General features: G+C 36.4%; 2 protein-coding genes across 2 annotated transcripts; one reads left to right on the top strand and one right to left on the bottom strand.

Annotated features, from left to right (window-relative positions):
* Nucleotides 1-3: 3 nt before the first annotated feature.
* Nucleotides 4-21727, top strand: LOC138332942 (dopamine beta-hydroxylase-like). Its single transcript, XM_069280996.1, has 9 exons — nt 4-494; nt 1322-1451; nt 2337-2438; nt 9058-9234; nt 17971-18146; nt 18840-19083; nt 19901-20000; nt 20382-20658; nt 20841-21727. The coding sequence occupies exons 1-9, from the start codon at nt 297-299 to the stop codon at nt 21114-21116; spliced, it is 1680 nt and encodes a 559-aa protein (XP_069137097.1). The 5' UTR covers nt 4-296; the 3' UTR covers nt 21117-21727.
* LOC138332843 (uncharacterized) lies at nt 14630-16412 on the bottom strand. The gene is made up of 3 exons (XM_069280801.1): nt 16241-16412; nt 15236-16003; nt 14630-14955 (listed from the first exon to the last, which is right to left on the bottom strand). The coding sequence occupies exons 1-3, from the start codon at nt 16410-16412 to the stop codon at nt 14630-14632; spliced, it is 1266 nt and encodes a 421-aa protein (XP_069136902.1).
* Nucleotides 21728-22944: the final 1217 nt, after the last annotated feature.

Here is a 22944-nt window from a genome sequence, read left to right as displayed (position 1 = left end):
TTTCGTGATGCATGCATAAACGAACGTTTTTATGTCTGATATAATGGATGCATATAAAACAAGACAAAACTCATAATTTGTACCGGTATATTATGATAAAGATTTAAATACAGGACACAAAATGTCATACTCTTGAATAATTTGATCATATTTGTTTTTGATATCATGGAATACGATGGAAATTTTACTTCATCTATTTAATTATGATATTGTATGTACATTGACAGGTACATCTAGATAGCCCTTCAGTTGACGACTCGTTGTTTATCACACCTGGTTTGTTACCTGTAACAGGTATGGGTCCTCCTTTGTTCCTGTTGCTTTCGATTCTGGATATAACGTATGGCTTCCGAGGGTTCCAGGATAGAATACCCAATGGGAATAACGTCCTTAACCCATGTGACAGGTCAGTTTGGTCCGGAGTAGGACACCAGAATAAGGATGGAGGTGGTCATAGGAATCCTTTCGGACTGGCATTTGCACGAAATGGCTTGGCAAGTACATCTCGCACTGTAGAAAAACGACCCTTGATTTTTGTCGTGAAATGAATTTAAAATTTATCCAACTGTTTTTTATTCATATTCTTTTAACAAAATGGTAGTGGGATTTAATATAACGTATAATTTGCTATTTACGGGGATAAAATATATAATTTACAATATAAAGAAAGAAGATCCAACCGATTATCTTTTCACGATCTAGCTATAAGAGTGTATGTAATTTACCCTCTATTATTCTGCTCATCAATAAAGTCCTGCGAAAAATATCAGACTTTACATTATATTCACTGTTTCACTCTTTGGTGAAGATGATTATCTCCTTAGATGCCCAACAATCACAATAGGGCATATGTAAAATTATCTTGAAATGCAGAGATATGACTGGTAAACACAATAAATGAGGATGGGTGAAGGGAAATAAAACAGGAACATTAGCAATTACAAAATTGAAATACGTGCTTATCTTATGCTATTAGTCGCCATTGATAATTTGAATGACATTGTTTTAAAGAAAATGAAAATACATTTAGTTTAAACATGTTTTATGTGAACAAATCAAAAGGAATTGAGACACAAAATAATGTACATTATTACAATTGCTTCCTAATATTGACTTTGTATTATTGTATGCCAACTATAACACTTTTGTTCATCTTCTTAAGACCTTCCATATCCAAGATATACTTTTTCGCCAACTGAGGTTCTATGGAAATCTGATTTTGAAAATATGCACCAGTTAATTGACTCGACGTGGAACTGTATATGGTATTTGGTGGTCTTTTGTGAACACGATGATTATCAATGTTCATTGTTCATTTAAGAGGTGGACACAGGCTCTGTGTCAGGACGATTCTGATGGTGACGGTCACAGTAATGGAGTGGAACTTGGCGATCCGAACTGTGTCTGGATGGAAGGGAGAGCCCCGGAACAGCCTCCTTCAGGTCATCCAGGTAAATATAATCATAACTAGGGACATACAGGTATTCGAAGTAAACAGGGTTATACATGTATTATGTATATTTTAATCATTTAAATATCTATAGTTTTCTATAGATTTATCGAATGGTATTTATAATGGGTAAACTATTTATAGTTTGTTATTTTTAGTTGTTATAATAGTGGGACCATTGCCCTTTTTATACTGCTATATTATTGAAGCTACTCGACACTCGGTCACAACAGAACATCCAATCGTTCCACTCCCTGTATGCTGAGCTCTAAGATGGAGCAGAATTTACCATTTATATATAGACTATGTTGTGTCGCGAATAGGGAACTAAACCAGGAGTCTTCATCACAGTGACGAGCGATTAGATCGAGACCAAAAGTGATTTGATGTCAAAAACAACGTTAGGAAGAGGAAAAGATAAGAGTCAAATTTAGTCGCCTTTTATTATCATGGAATGGGGCTCTTTACCTGCTGAGCAGTATTGCACGTATATGAAACATATTTTATAACCAAACAACTTATCATATCGCTTTTTATTTTGTTTCACAGATAATGCTGCGACAGCAAAAATATTAATTTGATGATTTTAAGAAAAAAAGATGTGGCTTAGGTCTCCTGCAGACTCCAGTATTACCATTTGTAGTTGAATTAGTCATCGCTGAGAATGGACTCAATTAAATTCAACTGTGAATGAATTATGTTATGAAAATAAATGATGTGTTGTTTTATTTGAATAAAAATATTTAAATTGATACTTTTGTATCAAATTCTGATAGAATATTGACAAATTAAAATTGATAGATTACTAACAAATTGAACATTCTTAGGACTGAACGGCAAACATTACCTGAAGTAAATTGAAATAATTGTTCTTGTTCTGTATCAGGTATTTGTGAGATCTGGTCAGCAGATAATTGTGTAAGACACAATGGAAACTGGTTCCAGTGTAATCCTGTAGGCTTGAGATGTCCGGCTATAAGGGGCCAAGGTAAGTAATATATCCAGAGTAAGCTTGAGGTGTCCGGCTATTAGGGGCCAAGGTAAATAATATATCCAGAGTAGGCTTGAGATGTCCGGCTATTAAGAGTCAAGGTAAGTGACATCTTCAGAGATTGCTTGAGTTGTCCGGCCATAAGGGGCCAAGGAAAATGACATATCCAAAGTAGACTATAGATGTCCGGCTATATCAGGGGCCAATTTAAAGGATATATTCAGAGTTGGCTCGAGATGTCCGGCTATCATGGGTCAAGGTAAGTGACATCTTCGGATCAAGCTTGAGATATTCGGCTATAAGGGGCTATAAAGTACATGTGATATATCCAGAGTTGCCTCGAGATGTCCGGCTATCAGGGGTTAATGTAAGTGACATCTTCAGAGATTGCTTGAAATATCTTGCTAAAAAGGGCTAAGGTATGTGATATATCCAAAGTAGACTTGACATGTTCGGCTACTAGGGGCCAAGTTGCGTGATATATCCAGTGTAGACTTGATATGTCCGGCTATTAGGGGCCAAATTAAGTGATATATCCAAAGTAGGCTTGAGATATCCGGCTATTAGGGACCAAAGTAATTGGCTTATCCAGAGAAAACTAACCAACATCTATCGAAAATAGCGAGATAATGTGACGTATTCAATTAATACGTACCTTAAGGGCCCATAAATTATTTATGGTGAAATGATTTATTTCTAAAATGTTGGAAGGTCATTCTCTACGAAATAATTCCTTCTCATTTTTATACAGTGGCTTAGACTAATGGACAAGTTGTAAAAACAGATATATTTTGAGAACGAATTAGGTTAATTATACGATATAACTTGCTCAGAAAGAACCGCACATCCTTTAAACACATGATTTTGGTTCACGTTCAAGTGTTAAATATGTCAAGTTATATATAGAAATTATTTATCATTTATTAAGTAGGTATTTTATTTTACATAATTACTTCTTCAAATGACGAGTATCACTTTTACGGCCACTGAGCGATAAACAATTTGTTTGCTTGATTCTTTTAACGTCCAATTAACAGCTATGGTCATGTAAGGACGGCCTCCCATGTATACAGTATGTAGCGTGTGTGAAGTGCGAGGTGCGTGTTTTGGAAGGCTGCGGTATGTTTCTGTTGTGTCTTCTTGTACAGTGGAACTGTTGTTTTATAGTGCTATATCACTGAAGCATGCCGCCGAAGACACCAATCAACACACCCCACCCGGTAACATTATACTGACAACGGGCGAACCAGTCGTCCAACTCCCTGTATGCTGAGCGATAAGCAGGAGTAGAAACTACCATTTTTATAGCCTTCGGTGTGTCTAGGCCATGGGACAGAACCCAAAACCCTTCTCACAGGGGCGAACACTCAACTCAAGGCTAAAAGTGAGGCGGTGCCTAGAGAGGCATTTAGGGAAGATAAAGTCAGTTAGGAAGAAGAAAAAAGATATGATCCTAAATGTAGTCGCCTTTTACAATTATGCATTAGGGGCAGCAGGTACAATTCTAACGCTCTACCTGCAGGGCCAGAGTGATAGGAAAACTCTTTTACACGAAGATACATTAGGGTCAGCTGCATATTGTATGCTATTAAGAATATCCGATTTTTTCTTCGCTCATGGTAATTTTAGGAGTCAAACGTCAAAAGGTGAAAATTAACATTTTCAAGTCTTAATTAACAAATAGAATAGAGGTGATATTATTTTAGGTTTTTGCATATAAATATCGGGTTTGTGAACTTCAGTTCAGAAAACTGTTAAACAATTTAAAAAGATTTTTCAACGATTTTATAGATTTAATTTAACGTTTAATACTGCATGTGGATCTTGACATGACCTGCTTAAGATGGGCATCGTAGGGTCACATTAAGTGGGTGATGGGGATGAATTAGGTTATACTCAATGAAAGGTATTGCCTGTCAACTATGTATCTTATGGGTTTTCAATTTGTTAGGCAAGTTAATTAGGTGTGTTTAATGAGAGAATCTCAAGCAACATCTACATTGCAAGTATAATGTTATAACAATGTCATGCAATGAGGGAGCAGGCGCAATTTTAACATCATACTTGCAATGTTGATGTTCATTATTATTTTCTCTTAAAACAAATGTAAATAGTTTAAATGCTTGCTTTAAACATGAAAAATCCAGAAGGTACTTAGTTGACAGAATATATCTTTCCATTGAATGCGACCTAATTTATGCACGTGACCAAGCAAATACCCTAGGATGTAGTTATCTGAAGTAGATCGTGATAAAATACATATCAAGTGCTAGAAAGCTTCGAAATGGTTATAAAATGAAGAGTATTTTCATATCTGTACCCACGAAATTAAGATTCCAAATTGAGTCGCCTTTACGATCATGCAATGGGGTAGCAGGCACAGTTATAGCATTCTTCTCTCAGTGAAGACGATGCCTGCAATAAGCTCATTAAACAAGCCTTAATAGTTTAGAAACCTACTTTAAACACGGGAAAACAGCACATGCTTAGTGGATAGATAATACCATATTTACGTGACCTGGCCAATGCGACCATAAGATGTGATCATCTTGTGCAGGTCATGTCAAGATCAATATGCAGTTCTGAACAACAATATCAAGCTATAAAATCGTTGAAAAATCCTAGTTTTCAGCAAAAATATTAAAGTTTTTAATTCCTAACTAGGTCACAGTGACCTACTGTTTAAATTTTTTTATCAGTTTTCGGAACTAACTATCTATTTTGATATTATCTACGTATTTTCACAGTAAACCTTTTGATATTTTTTCTCGTGATTTTGTTTTTGGATTTTTTTTTCTGACTAATAGGCCGGGATCTAGGGGGGTCTACGTGCACCATCCCCACAACTTAACGAACCAATGTTTTTTTTCTGAAGCCTTATGACCCACTGATAACGAAATCGAGAGGTAACATTGTAGAAACTGGGATGAACTTCCGGTTATGACGTCATCAAGATGGCCGCCATCTCGAATTTCACTAAAGATTGAAAAATAGTCATAACATTGACATTTTTCAAACGAAGAAGACAAATAAGGCATCAAAATGATCACAAATACATATCAGGACCATAAATTCCAATATATGTAGTTATTTCTACGCAGGAAATGAAAAAATCGGATTTTAAGCTCAAAAATGGTAATTTTTAGCAATTTTTTCATATTTGGCTTGACGCAGCAAAAATGTTTGCCAACAGCAATCTATTATTTCTAATCATTTATTTGACCTCTTATCAATCAGTAAAAACGACACCAACAAAAAAACAATGTTAACAATGTATAAGCTCCGGTTATGGCGTCATCAAGATGGCCGCCATCTCGAATTTCACTAACAATTGAAAAATAGTCATAGCATTAACATTTTTTCAACCGAAGTAGACAAATGAGGTATCAAAATGATCATAATATAACAAAAAATTCACGCAGGAAATGATATAATCCAATATATGTAGTGATTTCTACGCAGGAAATGAAAAAAATCGGATTTTAAGCTCAAAAATGATAATTTTTTAGCAAATTTTTCATATTTGGCTTTACGCAGCTATAGTTGTTTCCCAACAAGAAACTATTATTCGTAATCAGTAATTTGACTTCTTATCAATTAGTAAAAACAACAACAACAAAAAATATATAGAAATGCAAAAGAGAATTATTGTTATACCATCATTTGGTATACAAAACATCACCGGGTGCGTATACAGGGTATATGATTGCTGTTTTTTCCAAACCGCTGACACTACAGTTTCCGGATGTCTTAGAACTTCCTGAAGATAACATTGGCAATTGACGATCCATATCTTAACACATTTGAATTATATGTTGGCTTAATATCTAAGTTGGACTTGACAATTTCCTAATAAAAATTCATTTTCATGTTCGAAAGTTTGTAGACTAGTAGCGTCTCGAAATGAATTTTTACTGCACAACGCTAACTAATAGGGTATCAAATTAAAACTGAAGAAAGCATTTGTTTCCGTTAATACCACGACACTTTCCGAAATTTGTTTCTTTTAGAAATAGCGCATCCACTGTTAACTTTATTTTTCTGTGTATAACGTAAGGAAATGTCAGATGGTTACTGCAGTATCACATATTTCTTTCAATAGTTCTTAATGATAAGCATTATCTTTGTGCGTGCTTTCTCGCCAGAGTGTCGATGAGCTGATGAGCTGATGTGACATTACATTACCGGTTTACCATTTTGGTTCTAACTTGTCAACCGTCCATGGCCAGAGGCAACATCAAGAACATCTGGTTCGCGGATGTGGGAGCTCATCCTGTTTTCAACCTAGTGATTCACATATCGTATATGATGTTCCAGACCTCTCCGGTAGGATGGAAAAGACACCAGAGCCACATTCTGCGAAGGGTTGAGTTGCATCTCCTTAATTCGTATGAAGCACAATTCCTCATTCTTGTGAACCCTCAGTGACCATAGATGACACAGGTGAATTATTTGAGGTCATAAATGCGGTCTACAGTGAAGTTCCTCTCTTTGCCAAGTCTGGAGAGCACTGTAGAAAACTTTTTCTGGAGAGTCTTCAATGGTGTATCCACGCATACACCAGATGCGACACAATCAGTACCTTCAAGGGACATGGGAAAGTCTGACCAATGAAAAACATTTAACATTTATGACCTCATTAAAGACCTCTAGGATATCACCTGTGCCATCTATAGTCGCACGAGTGTCCACAAGGTTGATGAATGGTGCTTGAATCATTCCACCATTCGAAGAATCTGGATCTGGTGTAATTTCCTGAGAAGTCTGAAACAGCATATACGATGTGTTAGAATCTGAAGGAGATCCCACATCCCTGAACCTGTTGTTCCTGATATAAACTCTGGACATGGATGGGTCATGAAAGATGACAGGCTAGAACACCACTGGTAATGTAGTGTCACATCATCTCATCGAATTTCGACGAATTGGATACTGATATCTCGATTACTCTGATTTGGACTGCATGTACCAGCTACCAGACATGCCGAGTCATGTCAGAGGATAGTGCAGTGAGGTGGGAAAGCACGCCACTGATAATGGTTATAATTGAGAACCAGTGAAAGAAATATGTGACATTGTGGTAACTATCTGACATTTTGCTAATAATATGCATAGGAAATAAACGAAACTGTGACTTGTCCTACCCGAGGCTAGATATTCTGTCAACTTTACATTCATGTTTCCTACTTATAAATCGCCAATAACCAAACTTATTTAAGGAACTTGTAATACACCAGGAAACTGTAGTGTCAGCGGTTTGGAGTTAAAATAGCATATACCCAGTATACCCACCCGGTGATGTTTTGTAAACTTAATGATGGTATAACAATAATTCTTTTTTGTATCTCTATATATTTTATTGTTTTACTGAGTGATTAGAGGTCAAATAACTGTTTACGAATAATAATAGTTTGCTGTTGGTAAACATTTTTGCTGCGTCAAGCCAAATATGAAAAATTTGCTAAAAATTATCATTTTTGAGCTTAAAATCCGAATTTTTCATTTCCTACCTAGAAATCACTACATATATTGAATTATGTGGTCCCGATATGTATTTGTTGTTCTATTATGATCATTTTGATAACTCATTTGTCTTCTTCGGTTGAAAAATGTTAATGTTATGTCTATTTTTCAATTGTTAGTGAAATTCGAGATGGCGGCCATCTTGATGACGTCATAACCGGAGCTTATACAATGTTAACATTGTTTTTTTGTTGGTGTCGTTTTTACTGATTGATAAGAGGTCAAATAACTGATTAGAAATAATAGTTTGCTGTTGGCAAACATTTTTGCTGCGTCAAGCCAAATATGAAAAATTTGCTAAAAAATTACCATTTTTGAGCTTAAAATCCGATTTTTTCATTTTCTGCGTAGAAATAACTACATATATTGGATTAATTGGTCCTGATATGTATTTGTTGTTCTATTGTGGTCATTTTGATGCCTCATTTGTCTTCTTCGGTTGAAAAATGTCAATGTTATGACTATTTTTCAATCTTTAGTGAAATTCGAGATGGCGGCCATCTTGATGACGTCATAACCGGAAGTTCATCCCAGTTTATACAATGTTACCTCTCGATTTCGTTATCAGTGGGTCATAAGGCTTCAGAAAAACATTGGTTCGTTAAGTTGTGGGGGGAGGGGGGGGGTGCACGTAGACCCCCCTAGATCCCGGCCTATAGGTTATCAGTATTTTTTCTGCAAAGGACTCCATATTATAGGGGGTTTGTTTCGAAGTTTGAAAATGCTTTTCATTTCTTCTTTTTATGTTAAAATCTATTATTAGCTTAGCGTTTTTTCATGTCATCTCATTTTATCTGTTGCCTCATTGTAAATTTTGATATTTTTTTGTTCCTGGCATTGTAGTTAAAACTTAAGGGTAAAAATGGTTACCTAATTATAATCGCGACATCACTGTGAATCACTTATTTTTGTGATATACATATTTCAGCGAGATTTAGAGAGATCTGACGCGAATTAAATGTTTGATTTGTACAGAACGTTCACGTATAAAGATTATATATAGATTTATGGTTATTAGTAAGAACCATTGATATGATGAATACGCTGAAATAATGGTTTACAGCTGTATAACACTCTTCCTTCTGTATATAAGGAGTGCAGCAGCGACAGTTCCGGATGCCACAAACTCCCATACCAACAGCTGAATCCACCACCATGTGTGTCAATCTGGCACTTCCGGCAGACCGGGATTATCACGTCATAGCTGATACCGCTGTCCTTGACAACCAGAACGTAGTACATCACATGGTCCTATACGCGTGTTCAGTAGGTAAGATAATTACAGCAATAAACTGATGATAATTAATTCCCGATGACTAGAATGGTGGTTTTATGCTTGCTAAAATCACCTTCATATAGTTTGACTGTAGACTGCAGAAGATGCGTTCTCTACTTGGACATCTGACTAATTTATGATACAGGAATAAACTTTGTCATGAGTTATTTAATATTGAAATAAAGATACGGCCTTTTATATTATATATGATATCTTCGCTTTTGACAAGATTTATCATGCATCGTGTAAAAGAGAAATTCATAATGTTATGATAGTAAATAGGCATTAAAGGATTTGTGCAGCCATTTTTTTTTTTGATAATACGTCAGGATATTGCTTTGGATTAATGAAAAATTAAGTCCCACCCAACGAATCACCTAGCTTTAAGCGCTATCGGTTGATTTTGGTCGTGATTTACGGGTAGTGTCGACTACGGTTCAAAAAATGAGCTAGGCGGTCACGTGGTCTTGTGATGTCACAATAGTCCGCGGCTACACAAGGTAAGCCTAGTACTATACATATATATACGTATACGTTAGATCTACGATTTGAGTTTCTCGAGTAAATGGTTATTCTAGCTATATGATGTAGATGTTTTCAGTTTCAAAATTCAAACAAGCATATATCTAACTTTAGATTAGATAATCAGTCCAATTTGATAGCGATATCAAAATGATGTTCGGGTCAGTCTGGTTTGAGATTTAGATAGCATATTGTGTAAATTTCTGTGTTATAAAAAACATTATAATGTAACATTATCTTTTTACGAGTAAAATCCCAAAATTTAGCATGAATATATCTAGAATCCGATATATGATATATGATCATTTATCGTATAATCCAAAAAGTAACCACATATAGTGTTCAAATGAAAAATGAAATTACTTGTATACAGGCATTATAAATAGATATAATAATATAAATATCTTGTACCTTTTTAAAAATATACTCAGTGATATTTAAATAAGTATATTTAGTGTGGTAATGTTATAACCCTTCTTGTATGACAATATATGTACATGTAGATTCGAAGCGTGAAAATACATGCTTAGAATTTCTACTAATACCTTAGAAATTACGGAAGATTACCTGTGTACGACATATATATAATGTAATATATATTCCTAGGTATGATCAGGAATATTTTATTTCCATTTGCTTTTACATTTTCATTTTAAAAATGGAGGTGACAATAAAAAAACCTAGAGCATAGATGTTCGGGGTTTCCATAATTCAAATCACATTCCAATTGACTGATGTCCAAACCTGATTGACAGTAAGACAAAAGTAAATATCCGATATAGTCCACCGAATAGCATAATAATAATATAATAATAAATATTTATTTTATTAGAGTGTCACACATTTTTTAAACATACAATAACATATATTTGCATTAAAATGTCCAGTCTAAAAGAATTACGAGACACTGTTAAAAATATAAACATTCGATATAGTACACGCTATAGCTTTGACAATATGTACATGTAACTAAAAAGAAATTGAACGTCTTTTCTCTAAAAACTGAATATAGAACTAGCTAAAATCGACTGCATTTCACTGTTTCACATCAAGAAATAAAGTTTTTCATCAGAACTATACTTTAAAAAAGTCATTATTGATACTATTAGCTCTGTTAAAAAGTCTTTGCCGTTCTTCCTTATAAAAGGTACAGTCGCATAATAAATGTGATTCAGTTTCTATATCGTTATAATCACAATATTTACACAGTCTTTCTTGTAAAGGAGTCACTGGGTTAGTGTCTCTATATGCAGTGGTAAACTGCCACATCTTAGCTTAGCTAAGACACTACGATGTGGTCGTGGTAACGAACAGGTTCAAACGGTCCCGGCTGTAGATATTTTTTGAACTTCCTATAAGTTCTCAACTTGTTATCGTTCACAAGACCTCGGTCATTCCACAACTTATGAAACCATTTTTGTTCCTCACGTATGAATACTTTGCGCTTGATTTCGCCGAGTATATTTCTTGATGCACTCGTAGCCCAATCGATCAATTCGTTGATTTCATAGTCTCGGGCTATCTTATGGGTTCTTTTGTACCATGACTTTCCAATCCTAGATGACCATTTGGTGACCTTATGTAATATTCTGTCATGTGACACTGATTGAAGCAGACAGTAAAAACGGAGCACTTCAATGTGTTGTTTTCTTACGCAGGAGATCCAACCCATGTCACCAGCCTTTGCTACATTAGAGGTATTTCTTGTTCCCAGGAATATACGTGCTGCACGATTTTGAATGATATTTATTGCTCGATGCTCGGTAATCCTTTATATCGTAGAGCAATGAAACAGAACAGGTTCTACTAAATTTTTGTAAAGTTTTGTAAACACAGCATAAGACATTCCACCGGATGCAATAAATTTAGTAGAAAGTACACCTAAGGCTCTTCCAGCTGACTTTGCGAGTTCCTTCACTGCAAGCTTTAAGACCATATATTCGTCAAGCCATAACCCGAGGTACTCGTAGGCACTTGATATTTCCAATCGCTCCGATTTTGTTGAATTTCACTGCGAACAAGCGCGATCTGTTCTGCACGGCCGAAAATTTGAAAGTGACGCTTTGCTTTGAATTTTCTATATACATATCAGAGGTTGGAGCAAGTTTTAAAACGATTGGATGCTACCTACCCTATCGTAGAGTTGTTGTGTCCCAGGGGGAAACACAACACGCTCTCAATGTGTTTACATATCTACGACGCATGGAAAAGTCCGAGAGACTCGAACGACAGTAAACCACGTTAACGAGACCTTGCGAGACTTGGTAAAACATTGTTAATAAACACTAATTTCGTTAAAAAGGAAATATCTAGAAAGTGTGTACATGTAAAGCGAATTCCTAAACTGTAATCTAAATTTAAAAGGGGGCATGTACAACGAAAGATAATAAAATGAGGAGTCGCACCAAACCGGAAGTTACACTACACAGACGTAAATAAGTACACAGACGCGACACACGTGTGTAAGTACAGTACACTGCCGAAGAACAAGTGTGGTGTGTAGCGAGACAGGTATTGCATGTAATATTGTATACATATTACAAATGATTCTTCCGCCTACAATTAATAAAATATTATCTAGATAATACATACATTAATAGTACAGTCGTCAAGTTGCAAAGCAGAAAGTTGATAAAACGAACTTTCTGCCTTACAAAGCAATAAATAAAACTAAAGTCGTTCAGGTTTGGGTGATAATGTAGCCAAGGTTTATTACTGTATCATCGTATTATGTAATGTTACATAATTATAGATAGATGATATAATCATGACACAATATTGCAAAATATTAATTATTGCATAACATGTTTTTTATAATTATGATTACAGTAAGTGGAAGAACCACATGTAATAAACCAGGTAGTAATTTGTCCGTCTAGGGACCGACTAACCTCCACTAATTAAGGACTAAACTAAGTAATCTATTCTAAGCTATTCTACACATATAAAAGTACAAAGTTCAACACAACCTACAAAATTAACGTAAATACCGGGCGGGAAGGGAAGGGAGAATTTTTGTTGAATTTCACTGCGAACAAGCGCGATCTGTTCTGCACGGCCGAAAATTTGAAAGTGACGCTTTGCTTTGAATTTTCTATATACATATCAGAGGTTGGAGCAAGTTTTAAAACGATTGGATGCTACCTACCCTATCGTAGAGTTGTTGTGTCCCAGGGGAAATCACAACACGCTCTCCATTTGTTTACATATCTACGACGCATGGAAAAGTCCGAGAGACTCGAACGACAGTAAACCACGTTAACGAGACCTTGCGAGACTTGGTAAAACATTGTTAATAAACACTAATTTCGTTAAAAGAAAATATCTAGAAAGTGTGTACATGTAAAGCGAATTCCTAAACTGTAATCTAAATTTAAAAGGGGGCATGTACAACGAAAGATAATAAAATGAGGAGTCGCACCAAACCGGAAGTTACACTACACAGACGTAAATATACACAGACGCGACACACGTGTGTAAGTACAGTACACTGCCGAAGAACAAGTGTGGTGTGTAGCAAGACAGGTATTGCATGTAATATTGTATACATATTACAAATGATTCTTCCGCCTACAATTAATAAAATATTATCTAGATAATACATACATTAATAGTACAGTCGTCAAGTTGCAAAGCAGAAAGTTGATAAAAACGAACTTTCTGCCTTACAAAGCAATAAATAAAACTAAAGTCGTTCAGGTTTGGGTGATAATGTAGCCAAGGTTTATTACTGTATCATCGTATTATGTAATGTTACATAATTATAGATAGATGATATAATCATGACACAATATTGCAAAATATTATTGCATAACATATTTTTTATAATTATGATTACAGTAAGTGGAAGAACCACATGTAATAAACCAGGTAGTAATTTGTCCAAACACCCAAACCTGAGTTGGTAAGTATATAAAGTAAAATTACATATTTGTATAAAGTAGTTTTTAAAAAGGTTCAAAGGAGAGTAGGCACAGTGACCATTAATGAATTCAGTCTGTACTGCCTGTTACTGCAAAGATAAGACACATCAAATTACAGGTCCATGGTATATACGTGCACATGTCCATCACGGTATATCATACACAGTTCCACATGGTATAACACAAAATAAATCCAAAGTCAATCCATGAAACAATATGAAGTTCAATGATATAACCAGCAGCACGGAAAGTCGACACCATAAATAATCCCTGATTAACATTATGTTCTCCTGAACTCGGTTTAAGAGGTCCATCGATGTCCATGTACTGTCTGTGATCGAACAGACCACGCACTGTTCAGAATGTTTGTACAAGTATATTTGAGTCACTGTTATTACATGCACACTACAGAGATGGGTCTTCATGGCTGACCACAGACATATTTAAAAATTCAGATTTTTTTCTTTATAGCTTCGCCAAGTGAAGTACTGAGGTGTTGACGATATGCAAGAGAGGTGTCTATGTATTTCTTATATGCATCACTACGCCAATCCCCTTGCGCTTGAATGAATGCATGTGGTAAGCCACACTCAAGTGCAAAGGATGCTCTACCCCGCCTAAAGCTATGCCCAGAGTATTTTGAATGATCTATCCTGAGATGTCCAAGGCACTCTCGGAGACGAGAGAGGAAAATATCATAGCTAAGCAACCTACATCCCCCTGGAGTAGGGAACATAAAGACCGGTATCTTTAAGTTTTTTGAGGGACACAGCCTGAACAGCAAAAGGAGGGCTTGGGTGGTTCAGAGGGGAGAGGAAAGAATTAATGGTAAAGGTACAGAGAGTGACCTCTCTCTAAACTGAATAGTTTTTGACCAATGCACATGTAGGATCACTCCCTTATGACTAAAGGACACATTATGATGACTTAGATGTATGTTAGGATTAAAATCCTTCAAGGAGGGGGGAAAGGTTAGACTTCCTGAAGAAGGAGAAGAAGGCAACCAAGCAAGCAGCCCAAAAGGAAATATCACGAGGGGACTTAATGTCAAGCTGGGGTAAGATTTGCATTAAAATAATGGGAGTAATCGGAAGTTTCTGGCAGGATGAGTCCCCCAACAATCTACGTGCTCCCTTTAGTACTCTACTTATATGGAAATTGTCAACAGGATTAGTTAACCCGACCTCAAGATGTAAAAACATTACAACCGACAGGTAATTTCTTATTGAGGAAAACTGTAACCTCATAGATAGGAAGGCAATGTACCGCCCTAAAATGATATAAGATATTGGGATAGGTTTTATACTATGACCACAACAAAATTTTAGATAGGTATCTAGGTAGGTATGGTATGTTCGTCTGGTTGATGGCGCCAAAGCATTCGCACGTAACAGGGACACTTGATCATCCAGCAACCGCATATTTCGGGCCGTGCCTAGATAAAAGAAGGGAAAGAGACCTAATAGACATATGGTACAACAGAGAGAATAAAGGGGTTGGCATTTGGAGCGTTGAGACAAATGAAGTGTATGCCTCGCCTTCATGCAAACGGGACACGCAATCTGCTAAGCAATTATGCTTACCTTTGATATGTGTGGAAGATAAATGAAAGTTAAATCTGGCTGACAACCAGAAGAGGTATCTTAGAAAATGCATAACTGTAGAATTGCGAGACGTACATTTGTTTATACTAGATACTGTGACCATATTGTCAGAGAAGACAATAATACGCTTATTTGCCCAGGCCGGAGCCCAATAGTGTGCTGCGAGGCATACAGCTAGAACTTCCTTTTCATTTATGTGCATATGTAATGAAGTAGGAATGTCAGCGGACCAGTTTGTATAAAACCAGTCATTACCCCAATGACCACCCGCCCCTTCATCACAAGCATCTGTGTATATACTTGTAACAGCTCGTTTCTCTAAGAGGAGGGATTTTCCATTAAAGGTTTGAAGGAAGGTATGCCACCAGGCTAAGTCCCGCAGGACTTCCGCATTAAACCGGAGTTTATGGGAATCTTTTTTCAGGGAAGACATAGCATTGATCAGTCTGCGAAGGAAGACTCTCCCGCCATATACTACCGACGACGCCCAGTTTAGTTTCCCTATTAAAGATTGTAGTTGCTTTTTGCTAGCACGACAGCGAGAGCTGAAATTGTCTAGCTCATATTTTAGTGCGTGTAACTTCTCGTCAGGAAGTCTGAGATGCATTCCGAGGGAATCTATCTCGATACCTAAGAAGGTCAGCTTGTGTGTTGGATCCACAATATGACAATGAGTTTGACCTGGCCTACAGGGATCTTGGACTTGGCCAGGTCCTCAGAAGTGAGGCATGAGAGGGCCTCCATTGAACAAAAACCCAAATGGAAGAGTAAATTTAGTGAATCCTCAGTTATTGTTTTTTCTGTGTTGCCCAGATCTCCACTTTTTTCATTTCCGCGTTCAAATCAGAGGAATCCATGATTAGTATTTGTTCCAAAATCAGGCCGAATTAAAGTTGAATTTATGTTCTTTCTTATAAAATTGACTGATAATGTTCCAAAATTAAAATTGACCACAAAAGTAACAGCCGTCACAAAAGGCCGCACAGTCTAGCTGAATGGCAAACAATGCCTGCTCTACGGATGTTGCCGTTTTCATGATGCTCTCCAACCTCTGAATCATGTATGTGTCCAAAGAAACGTCATTTGGAATTTTAAAGAATGAACGTATTTCCTTTTCTGGCATTTTGAAGTTTTCAAATTTTGATCGTCTTTGATAAAATGATCCAAATACAGCAAGAATATTGAATAGCAAGAATATTGAATATGTAGATCATCTGTGATAAAATGTTCCAAAATATAGCAAGAATATTGAGGCCGAATGTACCAAAACCAGCAAGAATTTTTGTTGAATTTCACTGCGAACAAGCGCGATCTGTTCTGCACGGCCGAAAATTTGAAAGTGACGCTTTGCTTTGAATTTTCTATATACATATCAGAGGTTGGAGCAAGTTTTAAAACGATTGGATGCTACCTACCCTATCGTAGAGTTGTTGTGTCCCAGGGGGAATCACAACACGCTCTCCATTTGTTTACATATCTACGACGCATGGAAAAGTCCGAGAGACTCGAACGACAGTAAACCACGTTAACGAGACCTTGCGAGACTTGGTAAAACATTGTTAATAAACACTAATTTCGTTAAAAAGGAAATATCTAGAAAGTGTGTACATGTAAAGCGAATTCCTAAACTGTAATCTAAATTTAAAAGGGGGCATGTACAACGAAAAGATAATAAAATGAGGAGTCGCACCAAACCGGAAGTTACACTACACAGACGTAAATATACACAGACGCGACACACGTGTGTGAGTACAGTACACTGCCGAAGAACGAGTGTGGTGTGTAGCGAGACAGGTATTGCATGTAATATTGTATACATATTACAAATGATTCTTCCGCCTATAATTAATGAAATATTATCTTGATAATACATACATCTCAATATTTTGATCTTTTATAATATCAAAAATAAATTCTTTCTACCACATGTTGAAACGTTTTACGGTATTGTAATAAATGTGTCTAAATTTATTCGGTTATCAACATAACACACACACAATGTTTGTAATGATCAATCATCGGTGTGTACGTACCCCAAACATCATATCCCTGATGCTTTAATCAAGGAATTCTTAAATTGTTACGTGAAATTTCATTTTACAGTCACAAACTTTGCAATTCACAATGTATCAAAGATACAGACTACAGGAAAATATTATCTAATCGAATTTCATTCTTTTAGTTATTTACATTCGAGTCAAAGTCATTATACGATTAACTTCACTCAAAAATAATCATAAAAAACCGTTGATCGGCTTTTCCTGTGACCGTCGATGTAAGTGATAGCACATCAGTTATAGTACAGCTATAAGCCACGGACTATTATGACGTCACACGGTTTAGAGCTAGAAAATATGCATAATCGGGGGGTCAGAAAATTTGACCTCGATATCGGCGGCTTACAGGTTATTCCGATCGCGCGCGGCACGGAGAATAAAGCCATTTCCAGCATAAACTGAAATTATCATTTTTAACTGCACAGATCCTTTAAAAGTACTCGCAGGAGGCGTTTTTTTCCTATTTACTAAAATACATATTATGTTGTCTTGATAAATTGATATATTAATACTGTCAAGTGCAGAAGAGATGTGTGTGAGCAAAAGCTAACTTTTTAATATCTATGGCGCGAAAATGCAAATTCAACAAATTTCTTGAATGAATATGATATTGTTGTTTCAAAGGGAATGTCGCTCAACTGCAGAATCCTGTTGGTCAGCCATATACCTGTGATATGTTACCTGAACCCCAGTGTGAAGAAATAATTACCGGGTGGCAGCATGGAGTGGCTGGGTTTTGTCACCCTAATCATGTCGGCTTCAGTGTAGGAGCGACCAGCGCTAGATATCTGGCCTTACAGGTAGGTTGCAGTTTCATGTGTCATTTTCACGAGCAGGGCGACCCCTAGAACATTTATGAAAGTGGTTGGTTGGTTGGGCTTAACGTGCTATAAACAGCTGAGGTAATTTAAGCTTCCGCTGTATTGCGTGTGTGAATTTCTGTACATTTTGGGAGGCTGCGGTATGTATTTTTGTAATAGCGGCACTCTTGCTCCTTTTAGTGTAATTGTATTGAAGCATGCAGTTAAAGGTATTAAACAATACACCCCAACCGGTCACACCATACGGGCAAACCAATCACACCATACGGGCAAACCAATTCCCATACTCGTGACTTGTGACGTAAATGTGAGTGTTTTGAATACTAAGTACTGTGATGTTTTCTTATAAGAATGCTAACTACTAGCTTACGATATGCTTTATTTGATGTTAGTTCATGTCATGTTACATAATTCGGTTAAATTATCAATGGGTTGCTTGTTTTGAAACAAAAGCTGGTCTCTTAGAAAACATTGTTTTTACCTTCCGAGTTCTTTCTTTAATGTTTCGCCGTTGTGTAGTCATTTTTATACTTTTGTTATCATCTTTACACTTTATTTGCTATTTCATTTCTTATTTAGCAGTGTTTAGCATCGTCAGCATTGATATTCGGTGTTTGTGTGTGTAGCCTATTACACAATTGTAGATAATTCGATATATTTGTGTCTTTCCAGATTCACTGGGTCAATCCTAGCCGAAGATCAGGTTTGGTAGACACTTCCGGAATAGCTTTGTTCCTGACACCGAACCTACGGCAGTATAACCTATCTACTCTAAGGATAGGGGATGTCTCTTTCTCCATCCCACCAAAAGCGAACTCGTTTGCCGTACATGGAGAATGTGCGTCTGTGTGTACGGGACGACATCTTACCGGTCCTATTCATGTTTACCAAAGCTTCGACCATATGAACCAAGCAGGTAAATCATTTATTGCAGCATATATTTGCTCCGGTAGTTATATAGATAATACATGGTTAGTATCTTACAATACAAAGTTTATTTTGGTGCGAGACTTGGGAAAGCCGAGATGACGAGGCTTTGCCAAGTCATCTTGGCTCTCCGTGTCGAGCACCAAGATAAAACTTGTATTGTAAGAGATACTAACCGTGTAATCTGTTTACCCTGCAACCATTATGACATTCAAAACGAAAGCAAATTGACAGTTATTTACTTGGTTTCGCTCGAAGCGAGATGCTTCTCTGATGCGCGAGTAAAGATTCATTCTCTAAACCGAATAAAAATTACTACTTTTTACTGCCATGTGAAATAAATAAGCGTATTCACAAACAGCATCTGTAATTCCTTTCAGTGTGATATATCACTGAAACAAAATAAAATTCCTCAAAAAATAATAAATATCCATTAAAGGATTACTTTACAATACATACCTTTCCCATGAGCCAAGAAAAAGACGACACCGCGTTACGAGATTTTCGATATCGTAAAAATGATTTCAATTGAATGTGACGGGACCGAATGACATTTCATTCACCGAAAGGTTAAAGTTTTTTGTTAAGTTAGAAAAAGTTCCGTCAGATATGGATCAAATTCACGTGATCGTATTGACGGATAAAGCATTTCGCATTGAACAGGAACTTTAATAAGATCAAATGGAATTATCTCTTTAACATTAATGACTTGTTGTAGGAATTGTATTTCTCATTTCCAACATAAGCCCTTTGTGTAATTTTTTCTTATTTTTTTTAAACTTGTCAACAACCTGTTGATATTCCAGGTAGAGAGATCCAGGTAACACTTAAGAGACGTGGGTTGGACCCTGAAGTCACGTTATGGAACAATCGTTTTTTCTCTCCACAAAATCCTGTCTTTCATAAGTGAGTTGAAATAATTGCCATGTATATTGTTGAGTATATCTTGAATTTAGGTAAAAATTGGTGATAGTTTTCATTTTTACATCGAACGTATTTTTTCCTGGGTGTGAGGAACTAGTTCAATATATTGAACTAATAGTAATATTAAAATATTTTGAAGGAATCATGTGAAGGTGTGAAGGACATCCGTATCTTTTACAGATTCTAAATTAGTCTTTTAGATTCAAATAGACTGCATTTCGCACTCATTTCCTTATTTTAGTGTATAAATTGTCATATTAATTTTCCCTTCTTAATTATCTTTTTTTTTTATTTTTTCTTGCTTTGTTGTATACAATTGAACAATATTCCAACAGTACTTGAAAATGTTTCCTCTTGATTTAGATTTTCTAACCTGATGATACGACCGGGGGATTCGGTCCACACCTACTGTCTATATAACACGGAGTCCAGGAACAAGACGACAAACTTTGGTTATCGAGCCGGTGACGAGACGTGTTTCACTTTCCTACAATACTATCCCGCTGAGAACAGCATCACCAAGAGTTGTTCAAGCTCAGGAGGTATACCAACATGTCAGCTCTCAGATCCCAATGCTGTTATCGAAGGGTGCAGTGCTAGTTTCGCAACTAGTCAGGATATGGCCGTCATCAAACAATTTGTAAGCATATTTCCTCAGCCGTAGTTACGTATTCTAAGGACATATACATAAAATTTAGTATCGAAACTCTGATCCATCATTTCTCGAAGTCTCATAGTCTTATATTTAAAGCATTCTTTAACACAAAGGTGTTTGTAAGTAGGTTGTAAAGATACAATAAAGATGTATGATTTTCCTTGCAGTTGAGCGACAACTGCCACCCACTGCGGTGTCTCGTAGAGTGTGTGAATGTGGTAAAGGCGATCAGAAGACACGCCTGTTTCCAGAAGGAACATCTACGGAAACATGTCGAGGAAAGTCTCATCCAAATGAAAATGTTTGAGCTTCTGACTCAGTTACACTCGTGTGATGTAGAAATAGCCAAGGAGGAAGCCACGTGTCCCGGAATCCAAGCTAGCCCACAAATCAAATCGACACGGTGTCTCTGTAACAAACGACCCTTTCTCCGGTGGGTATAGGGTCCACCACCTGTGTCTGTAATATGTGTGATATTTAACAGGTGGTTGTAAGGACATATTATCTTCCATAACTAGACCAAGTGATGTATTCCGCGTGGTGTTACCTCGTAAGGGTTTGGAGTCAAAGATCCAAAATTACCAAAATAGTTGTATTTATTTCATCATAATTCAGTGGAGGTTTGTTTACACGATATGCCGTCTATTTTGATTAACATCAATCTGTTACAGTGATAATTTGAAATAGGCCTGCAATGTTTATGGAGACATAAACAAATTAAATTCGGAAAGTTGATTCCTCAAATACTTGGAAGTAACTTCACTCGATTTAACTCGTTGTCCGTTTTTCTTCCAAAAACCCAATTGTGCTACATGCAAAAAGGAAATGGATGAAACGAATGAGTACCATACATTTACTTTAGGCATTTTGATCAGATGTCATGAAATGATCGTGAACTTGTATTGCCTGATGTGGTTTATTAAATTATGATATCATTGTAAGTCATACGCCATACGTTAATTACATGAATCATCAGGGATTTCACGTGATATTATATAAATACTACCTGTATTAGAAGGTAACAGTGCCTAGTGTCACCCCGAGGATATCACTGTCACCCCAGGCGAAGCCGAGGGTGACAGTGATATACCGAGGGGTGACACTAGGCACTGTCACTCTCTAATGCAGGTAGTATTTATTTCATTATACCAAAAGTCTAGAAACTAGTTTTCAAGTATTTGCAATATATTGAAACACTTTAACTGATTTAAGCAAAACAGAACAGTCACCGTCGGCAGTAGAATATCATATCAGCTTCTATTCAGTAGCGCTAACTATCACTGCATTATAAAAAAGAATACTCACAATAAGCATTTAGTGAAAATTCTTGTTGTCTTGTCTCCTGCGTTTGTTTAAATCTTAACGTTTTTGTAAATCTCAATGAATTTCGGTTTCGTCCCGTCGTCTGTTTACAACATTAGCAACGTCACGAAGACGCTTGAAATCGCATGTCTTTCGTTCACCTAATCACCGACGGGTTCATAAAAACCAACATATAGCGCTTTGACGGTAAGCGAAAAGACGTGAACGGAAAGCTCCGTCCTTAATATGATTTTTTTTATTGATAAACAGAGTAATTTGGCAAAACTATTACTAAATAGCTCCAGATAAATTTTGAAGCGTCGCTTCAAAAAACAAAGATGGCGTCGAAAAAAGAAACGAGTGCGCATCTTTTTCGGGCGGTTAATATTTTGCACTGTCAAAAATACACTATCACCCGTTGCTAGGGAGTTGCTACGAATGTGTCTGTTGTTTCATATTGTTCTAATGTTACCTGCCGTGTGATAGTGTGAAATACCAAATATCTCCCGACCAATCAGAATGCAGGATTTCCACTTGAGGTATAAAAACAAATAATACTTGTGTAAAAAAATCAAACAAATTTGTCTCGTAGAATATCACTAATGTTAATCATACTGAAATAAAGCAACATGTTATGTAAGTATGTAGTTATATAATAGAGGAGTTGCAATGTTTTACCAGTCTCTAGAAAATAACTGATATTTTTGGCCAGTACGATACTTCTGAATAGGCAACTACATGACCCAACTATTCTTAAGACTGTTAATAAAGCATTCAGTATAAACTGTCGTCAACGTTTTTGTATTTATGATTCGTTCGCGAAACAAATCTTTTCGTTTAAAATATTTTTACAAACAATTAATACATGGTTCAATGTACAATATATTATTGTGGTGCACAGACTTAATTATACTCTATAGGGGTAGTATCGGCCAGCTGGTGTGACATAGGATCATACCAACATTGGCA

Source organism: Argopecten irradians, chromosome 10 (genome assembly GCF_041381155.1).
Source record: "Argopecten irradians isolate NY chromosome 10, Ai_NY, whole genome shotgun sequence".
Taxonomy (NCBI): Eukaryota; Metazoa; Mollusca; class Bivalvia; order Pectinida; family Pectinidae; genus Argopecten; species Argopecten irradians.
Note: the sequence above shows the minus strand (reverse complement) of the source record. Positions and strands in the feature narration are given on the sequence as shown.